We start from the raw sequence: 9916 nt of genomic DNA on the forward strand, positions 1-9916 counted from the left end.
TACTGACACTGTAATGGAAAGTCTCAGCTAGGCTGGCCTTTGTCTATCAACGGGATTTTATAATGAGGTGTTCAGCATATCGGCAATAAGGACAAATCTATGACTAAGTTTGTACTCTGTATGACCAAAACACCTTTGTCCACAGGCTGTTGTTTTTGGCCTTTCTCAGCATTTACTCAGCGAATTAGCAATTTCCTGTACACTGATCATGGTTCCCAGAAGATAAAACCTGCTGACAGGATGTATGTCATATTCCCACGACGTTTGACGGTGCTTTTTTTAAAAGTTTTCCTAACTGTGGCGATTAGGGGCGCAGAATATCATCGATAGATGAACCGTAAAGGTGGACAAATTTAAATGAATGCAAAATTAACTGCAAAACGTATTAATATATTGCGATATATTATGACTTTTTATGCTAGTTTATGTTGGACTTGTCAAATGCTTTTTCATAATCCTAAGTTAAAAATGAGGCAATTTCTGAAAACTAAAATATTTTTTCAAAACTTGGTTTAATTCTAAAATTTCATTAAATGTTTAAGTTGAAAGTTTTAAAGGAAATCTCAAACACATCTTCTGTTCCCAGCCCATTGTGCTTTTGCTGATACATTGTAAAGCACTTTGTTTGGACCTTTTTTACATGAAAATAGTTTATTATTACTTCAAAAAGAATTGTAAATAGAATAAAAAATGATGCATAAATTATAACCACTTTGTTAGTTTAAGAACAGAGATCATAAAGTTCCAGACAAATAAAATATTATACTATATTTCTAAATATGCTATTTCTACACTTGTCTGCTGGAATTGGTTGAACAAAAATAAAAATCCATGTGAAAATAATTACTTCTCACTGTTCTCAGGTCAAATATTTATGCAATTAAAATGCGATTAATTTTGATCAATTAATTACAAAGCCTCTAATTAATTAGATTAATATTTTTAATCGAGTCCCGGCCCTATATAAAATACATGTGCAATGCATAATGTTCAATGAAGGAATGGTGGCTCACACCTCGTACAATGTAAACACTGCACTGTGAACATGTGAAAGTGCTGAGTCGTCGTTGGTTAGAGATGTCATGTTCTGTCAATTCATCTAAATGAATAACTGACAAAACAAGGCCATATTGTACTTAAGCAGTTAGGTACTCGAGGCGAGGCAGTACTTTATCGGGAGGAAGGAGGGGCGGGACGTGTGAGCATGTGGGGCCAAAATTCTCACAAGAACACAAATAAATGCCCCGTCAAAACACATTTGGGCGGGAATTGATGTCAGAGAGTAATATTTATTCTTAAATATTGATGAATGAAGAAAAAATTGTGCTCCAGCAGAAGGTGCACTTTTCACATCCAGGGCAAAAGAGCAGGTGCTTGAGCACCACTAGAGGTCCACCTGAGTCTTTGAGTGATACAAAGTCTAACAAAAAATCCTCAACTCAGAGATCCAGTTAGTCGATTGGTCCCACAGCTTCTAGTGACATGTCCTGGCCTTTATTAGCAAACCCTTCATTAAGCGCTTCGAACGCTTTAAAAATATTGTGAGCAGATACATTGACAGTCACTCAAAAAGGTCCCTAACGAGCTGGGATTAACGAGCCATAGTTGTCAAGGTGAGATAGATGAGGTTATACAACACACACACACACACACACACACACACCTACATAAAACACACCCTCACGTTTATTGCACATGTCCACTTTATCATGCATTCTTATACATGCACCAGAACACACCTTGCGGTCCCGCTGAGACTGAAACACACTCTCTCTCTCACACACACACACGGCCTCTGAGGTGTGTTTACACGCTGACGCATGTGTTCCGACCCGTGTTTGCATTAATGGGATAAGGACACTTAGTTGATCATTGCTTTCTGCTTGCTGGCAGAGTGGTTCACTGCATGATTGTCATGAGAGTTCCAAAAAGATGTCTTCTTCTGACCTCTAGTGCTGAAACGTGATGCCATTTTCTTCCCTTTCCCACGCCGTTTGTGACCCAAGTGGCGAGTAAGCGCATTTTCGTATAGTACTTAAATGTTATGCTACAGCTAAATCTTACTTTTTACGGGGGAGATATTGTTTTTATACACAAAACACATTTATTAAACATGATACCGTACTAGTATAACACAAGTATGAAAATGAATTTATTGACTATTTTACAGTTCTGTAAAATTTTAGCTTTGTCAAAAGTGCTGAATGTCTCTAATTGTTGGCTATCACACGTTAAAGCACATGAAACCTCGCCATAGAGTACATTATAATCTACCATAAGTATGGGTGTGTGCTTTGAGCTGCGGTCTTCTTAAGAGCTAAAAATACTGAGGATATTAATCTTTAAAAAAAGTCATGTTTAATCAATTTTATTTGTAGAGCCCAAAAAAATTAATTGTGGAGCTTGAAAAAAAATGCAAATAAATAAATATTAAAAGCAATCAAAACACAACATCATTCTTTCAAAAGAGCAGACATCACGTAGTGTTTTTGTGCGTACCATCGACTACGCCGTCATCCATTTAAAAAGTGAAAAGCACGTTATCAGATCAATGAATTAGGAATCAATTATCTGGCGACAGTCTTTCTCTGAAAGTGGCTGAGCAGCAGGAGGTCGCCCTGGTTGTTGGAGCTGAACTGGTCTCCGACCAGCAGATCGCCGACATCTCGGTCCACAGAGTCTCCCTCGAGACTCTCCGCCTGGTGAACACAGACATACAAGAGATGAGAAGGAAATAAACTCAATGACTCGGTTATTAGAATGATTCGAAATGTAGTCCATCAATGGGAACCTTCTGTATTCAATAGGATAACAATAGAATACAAAAACAAATATAGAACATCTTTTGCAGGTCATTTGTAGTTCATTTTCCTGCCTTTTTTTGTTGTTGTTTTGAATTAGCAGACAGTTGAGTGATTTGTCTTCATCGACGAAGACGGTAATTCAAAATAAACACATCGTGGGAACAAAATACAATTCGGAAGAGAGTCATCGTTTAATCATTCAAAACGATTAGCTCAACATTAAAAAAAATGTTTTAATTGTCTTTAGTCGAGAGAGTCTGATTGATACCAATCCGATACGTTAAATGTGAAGCTGGAAACGCGTGGAAGCCGATTCCCAAAAGGACACAAATCGTTTCTGCAGAACTTTAGGATCGCAGTAAATGCCACAAGTTGTTGTTTGGTTCATTGCAACAATTTACAGTTTCTGATCTCACTGTTCCTTTAGTACCGAACACGTTGCTTTAAACCACCCCCCTCCCCCCCCCAGGTACAACATCAGCATCGTTATTACCTTTGGACAGAGTGGGTACCAGTTAAAGAGCTGGGAGTCCTTGTCCTCGAATCTCCATCCGTCCAGAGGGACGAGGACTTCACCGAGAGACACTTTCCTCTTCAGGGTTCCTGAATGCCACACGGTCACCTGCAGTCTCTTGCCAAACAGCAGGTGGCGCTCTATAGGATACTGGCAAGAACCAGGAAAGACCTTTGCTTAATTTGGTCATGAAAACAACACAAATTGATTTTTACAAAAGCTGAAGTAAAAAAAACAACAACAAAAAAAACCCTTTACCTTTAAAACTTCATTATAAACCGGATGAGTCGTGTTTTTCTTGTACGACGTCTTCATTTTTCCGCCATTTCCCGGCAGCATGTAGAGTTTGACATATCTGCACAAACAAAGTGACGCTGAGAACCACTCAACTCTTCCCCCCCCCCCCAGAAAAAAGGGTCACTGTGAACAAGTTGCAGAGAGTAAACAATATTATCCTCACGGATGACACTTCTTCCTCCTGGTGTCGCCGTAGCGGAGGTTTCTGCAGGCACCAACGGTGATTTCCAGACAGGAGGTGTTGGTGTTGAAGGCCAGGGCCAGTTCCAGCTCTCCTGCTGTGCTCTCAGCGAGTGCCAGGTCGGTGCTGATGCTGATGCTGCTGCTGCTGCCGCTGCTGTTGCTGCCGCTGCCCTGGAGACGCAAGGTTTCAACGTCATGGATATATTGGGGTTTGCCCTGATAAATAAAACGATTCCATGACATACAGGTGAAACTCGAAAAATTTGAATATTGTGCAAAAGTTCATTTGTTTCAGTAATTCAACTTAACCGTCTACCAGGACCTTTTAGAGCACGTCATGCTTCCTTCAGCAGACAAGCTTTATGGAGATGAGACTTTATTTTCCAGCAGGACTTTCTGAGATTTTGAATTTGGGGTTTTCATAAGCTGTATGCCATAATCATCCAAAATTATATCAAATAAAGGCTTAAAATATCTTACTTTGCTTGTAACGAGTCTATATAATATATTAGTTTCACCTTTTAAGTTGAATTACTGAAATAAATGAACTTTTGCAGGATATTCTAATTTTTCGAGTTTCACCTGTAGTTGTTAGGGGGTTAAAAGAAATGATGGTTCAGGAGGAATACTTCTAATAAGGTGTCTTTTTTACTTTTAGTGAAATACATGAATACTAATGACTCCTAAACGCAGACCTTTTTTCACTTTTAAAAGACATACTGAGACTTCTAATAAACTAGACTTTTAGTCCAGTGGAGGTACACAGGATGTTGATGGGGGACTTTACAAAAAAAAGATGAAATCTAATCAGCTCAGCACTTACTCTATTTCCTCCAGAATACTCAGAACCGTAAGAGGTCTCTTCTTCCGCCGCAGTTGTGTAGGCTTCGTGGTCAACGTCTTTGCTTTTCTTGAACAGGTTTGGGAGACTGGGTCCTTTAAAAAGCTAAAAAAAAACAAAGAAAAAAAAAGGATCATTCCTTTACTGACAGTTACCTTGTTCAGCGGTCTGATCGGACGGCTTGGACTACGAAAAAGTACATCTCTACCCTGGCAAAAGCAGAAGGATTAGGATCTGGCTGTTGCAAGTGCATGTGTTAAACAAGATTAGCTTGCAATTTACAAAAGAAAGGTGGAAAGGCATCGTTGAGGCCCTGGTGCTGGATGAATTATTCGCGACGCAGCGGACGTACGTTGCGAGATTTGCTGATGTCCGTGTCGGAGAGGCTCTTCTGGGTGCTGTAGTTGAAGACAGACCCTCGGCGGTGGTCGCCAACTCTCAGCAGGTCTCCTCGCACGTCGCTGGGAGAAGTGGAGATCTCTGCATTGAGACAAGAACAATTGATTTAACCACAGCAAATAAAGCAAGTAAAAAAAAAAATCAAAAAAATGTACTTGAGAGAAAGACAAAAAAAAAAGTGTCTGGGCCATTTCAGTAAGTTCATTTTTTATTGCAGTGCACGCAATAAGTGGTTGCTACATGTTGCATTATTATACTTCTCAGCCATTTCCGTTATTACAGTGACTGTTCATCAGTCACCGATCAGTTCATCAAGTAGGAAGTGATTACATCTCCAAAAAGGAAGTGATGACGTCAGTTCTGAAAATGTCTCACCAAGAAGCTCGCAGGCAATACTGGGAAACTTTTTTTATTGTTGAGAAATTCAGAAAAAAAGTTCATCACAACTGCAAAAAACAAAAACAAAAAGACCACGTTGAATCACTTACTTTTAATATGACTGGTGAAGGACACCATCAAATCTTCCATGGATTTGGTAAAAGGTTTGGAGTTTTTCAGATCCTGCAGATTAAAACACAGCATTAATTAGAGCTCAGTTCGTAGAACATTTTACTGTAAAATGAGGCTCGACACACAATAGTATTTTACCCCAGATCTGCTGGGACCCTGCATATCCAGGTAAGGTGGAGGAGTGGGAGGCACAATTGATATATGACTGAAAGAAAGTTGGAAAATAAATGGTTACCTTGTGTGTTTTACGTCTATGTACCTCATTCATTCAAAAACAAGATTCCTCGTACCTCAGCACGCTGTAGCTCTCCAATATTTTATCCCCAACCATCTTGTATTTGTCTGTGAAGAACAGGAATAAAATGGATAAAACACGGAAGTTGTAGACTTCTTGTGGACCCAAAATATATAGCAAGTGGCTTAAAGAAACACAGAGCGGATCATCCATATTCTACGTGGTTAAACGGGATCATACTCAGGCCACAAACCTGTGGTGACTGGAAATTTCTTGGCCCTCTGCTCTAAGAACCACTCTCCAGACCTGAACTTCACGTCCCTATGAAGAAAAAAGCACTAATGATTACACATTTGATATCTACACCGAGAAGAGGACGACTCGAACCGGTCTACATTATCATTTTAAAGTTACGGCCTCATTTCTGCTTCCTTTTAATTGAGTTCTCCCTCTATTAGAGTCATTCGGTCATTTGAGAAAGATGATGGCAAAAAAACGTCTCTTTAGCTGCTAAACGCTCAACTAGGTTTGGAGCCAGCGTACAGTTGCATTTTCTCACTTTTTTTTTGTTGCTGCCCAAGTCAGCTGTTTACTGCAATGAGAAACAAGGTGTAATTTCAAACATTTGAGGTTGCAGCTAAAGGGTGGATTCTGTGAGGGTTTCACATGTGATGCACTGTTTCCTCATAAAGCATCGACTAAAGCCAGACATGGACGTGCAAAAGTCAACCCGAGACAACAGTCATTTTGGAGTGTGTGTGTGTGTGTGCGTGTGTGGGGGGGGGGGGGTCTCTTTACTGCACCTGTAGGCGTGGCAGACCGTGCACTTCCAGCCCGCCGCTCCCACGCCCACGCGGCACTTTCTGCAGATGCGGTGGCTGCAGCCGCGGCAGACTGCGCCCGAGTTCCAGAACTTTCCCAGGGGCCTCTGGCAGCGGGCGCAGGTCCGCTCGCCGTACTGCCGGCCGAAGCTCTTGGCTCCTCTCCGTCGGAGCTCCTGGAGCTCGCACTTCATCCTCCTGGGGGGGGGGGGGGGGGGGTGAAGACAAGCGTTTCCATGAAGTAAAGACTCAAAACCAGGCAGGCGAGTCGTGCAAAATAAACAAGATAAATATTCATATTTCACCACTGACCTGTGCTTTGAATTGCACTATTTACTATGATTCCAATCAGTTCAAGCATTTTTCTAATGAAAGGTAGCGAGCAGCGGTGAGATGAGCCAACATAAAAACATCAAATCTGACTGAAAGAGTCATTGCCTCAGCGGCCACAAACCTCACGTCACCGAGTAAAATGAAACGTACTTTCGGTGAGTCATCATTAGAGTTTAAAGTCGAGATGAAAGAATATACTGAATGACACAGCAGAAACCAAAAACGACTTTGGTACCCAAATTCTGTTCATTTTTTATTTTTTTGAAACATGTTTTTACAGAAATTCAATTCTTTTTGTTGACCATGTCTGATCTCCTGACTCACCGGATCCTGGCCTCTTCAATAGCACGCAGCTGTTTGTCCCTCCGAAGAACATCCAAGACTCTTTCTCTCTCCAGAACTTGAAGCGTACTCAAATCCATCTCTAAAACAGCAGCCTCAGTCTGAACATCTGGATCTCTCAGCGGTCCTCTTCGCTCTGCCTCGCTCTGCTTCACCCTCGGTTGTTTTTGTTCCCGTCTCCGCCCCCTTTGCTGTCTAACCTTCCCCTTACCGTACCAGCGCCTCCTCTTTAGTCCTCTGGAGCTGAAAGAGTAAAGGAAAATAAATAGATAATGAAACTAGTGCTGTAGAAAATCCCCCTTTTCCTGATTGTGATCTCCACCAAGACCCCATCCACGTCAGAGCCGGATATATAGGCGTCCGGAGCAGATAGTGGATGAAACTAAAAAAAAAAAACCTTCTTTGATATTCTTTGATCTAGAGCGGAGTTAAGAACTACAGTTGCAACTTCATGACGCCAACGGTGGGTTTGTGTAACCTCAGACGCTAGTTCTGGTGATATTTGAATCATTCCACACACCCCTTTTGGACATAAAGTCCTGATTTTCTGAAGCTATGCATGTCCTCATCTGGCCTTGTCAGTGTCACAAGTAACCCCCCCCCCCCCTCTCCCTTCCCCCTCCATTATTCAACCCTTCTCCTGGCAAACCACCACCCATTCCCCAGCTGCAGGAGGGCCAGTGATGCTTCACTGATGGCAGAGCTGAAAAAAACCCCCAAAACAAATCAAATGCCAACTGTTGCATTATTGATGGCTGACGTGCGTCAGCGTTCCAGCTTCGTTCTTTCCTCTTTTTTTCCTGCAGGTCAGTACACTTCAATTCTTGTTCAGCTTAATAGGAATAGAGTTCTGTTTAATACTTATTTTAGAGGTATAGTTTGAGGTGTTTGGGAGATTTGCTAAATTGCTTTTTTTTTAAACCAGGAATTAGAATAGAAAATGGAGATTGCTCTCAGCGTGCCATCACCCCCCCAAAAATGACAAACCATTCCTTCAATTGACGTCACAAGAGGGACTCTGTTTTTTTAAACATCTCAATTTGGACCGCATTTCAGCAGCAGCAGGACCGGTGGAAGGCGGCGGAGGTCAGTTGAATAGCTGGATGCCAGCTTGACGTGACAGATAAGAGCTGCCGGGAGCCTGGAGAAAACAATCAGTGTCCGCTGTAATTAGGCCTCTCGCGGAGGGACACGGTCGTTATCTGTCCTCTGCTGAAGGGACTCGCTGTCCAGCCGTAAATAGAAAAACGAGCAAGAGCAGAGCAGGGGTCGCGATGCAGTGAACCTTTTGGATTTCATTGCACATTTGAGGCATCAATGGCTCGTTTTTTTTTTTTTTTAAACAGATCACCTTCACCAGTCATTTCTCACACACGCCTCAGTGTCGCGGTGACACAGAGGCGTGTGTGAGAATAGACGGGTGGGCGCATCGAGCCGCGCGGAGGACACCGGAACAGGTTGACACCGTTCCCCAAATATGGAGTCTGAAAGAAGGCGGTCACGGGGTCTCTGGCGGGCCGCTTCCAGGCAGACCTGCGCGAGCCACCGCTTACCTCGAAACGGGCCCGCGCAGCGTGTGAACGTTCACTGCCGCGCTTCCAAATAAGAAGCCCGACCACTGTCACACACACACACACACACACACGCCGCAGGGTCCTTTATTGTAGAAGACAATGACCCGTTCCGCTGAAAGCTGCACGAGGTCACACAAACAAAAAGGGATTCATTTATTGTCAAGGGGGAAACTCTTTTTTTTGTGTGTACAGTCGTTAAAAGGAGAGGTCAAATATTAAATCAATATTGAAAATGCTTCTAATTAAGCCAGCTCTATTAGTTGTATTGAGCGAAGATAAGATTATTATCGCCCAGAAAGTAAAAATTTAAAGGACTACAAAGACCTCATGTTGTTCCACTACATCTGATGATGCAGATGTAGACGCCTCAGGCAGGTTCCTCCACTGAGACACCGCGTGCTCATTACACCCTTTCGGATTTCTCCTTTCACGGTGACTCAACTGTCAGCCGCGGTTGCGAAACATTTGCTCAACACAATCACGTTGTTGCCGAATCTCGACCGAAGCGACACCGCTTTGACAACGGCGTCACACAATAATAAACGGAGGCACAACTCCACGACGGACGAGAAGTCGCTGCGTGACACGAGAAGTAGGTCACGGGCGGAGATAAGGCGCTGCAGAGCAGAACGCTGCAAGAACTTACCTCCCAGGCTGCAGGGCGGAGTGGTCAGCCCGAGGAAGTAGCAGGTTGCGTGCTCGGAGGAAACCGTCTGCACCTCGGTTTCCTTTTTTATTTTTTTTTTAGTTCACTGCAATGTTGGGGGAGGGCCAACCGAGAACCTGCTGGTTGGTTATTTCTCACGTTTGGTCGGAGACTTTTTTTTTTCCGCCTGCCCCTGCAGCTCTGATCTCTTTGTGTGATGGGCGGAGGAATAAAGGATTCAGGTCACAAGGTCAGTGTAGAAGAGTTTATATAAGAAGTTGAATTTCTGACAATACCCCCCCCCCCACTGGAATACATGATGGAAATGACTAAACAAATTGTTCTTATGTGCCAATCCAGACTGTACGCTGTAATGAGCAAAAGATTAAAACATAGGAAGAGGAATTGTGTTGATCC

At 42.7% G+C, this 9916-nt stretch overlaps 1 protein-coding gene across 1 annotated transcript; it reads right to left on the reverse strand.

The window, feature by feature from the left end:
* Positions 1-1681: 1681 nt before the first annotated feature.
* sytl3 (synaptotagmin-like 3) lies at positions 1682-9737 on the reverse strand. The gene is made up of 13 exons (XM_062559596.1): positions 9500-9737; positions 7262-7522; positions 6587-6802; positions 6037-6104; positions 5839-5890; positions 5687-5753; positions 5527-5599; positions 4992-5119; positions 4622-4744; positions 3779-3969; positions 3577-3673; positions 3298-3468; positions 1682-2699 (listed from the first exon to the last, which is right to left on the reverse strand). Exons 2-13 carry the CDS (start codon positions 7357-7359, stop codon positions 2568-2570), a joined length of 1416 nt encoding a protein of 471 aa, XP_062415580.1. The 5' UTR covers positions 7360-7522; positions 9500-9737; the 3' UTR covers positions 1682-2567.
* Between the last annotated feature and the right edge of the window lie 179 nt (positions 9738-9916).

Source organism: Pungitius pungitius, chromosome 20 (assembly GCF_949316345.1).
Source record: "Pungitius pungitius chromosome 20, fPunPun2.1, whole genome shotgun sequence".
NCBI lineage: Eukaryota > Metazoa > Chordata > Actinopteri > Perciformes > Gasterosteidae > Pungitius > Pungitius pungitius.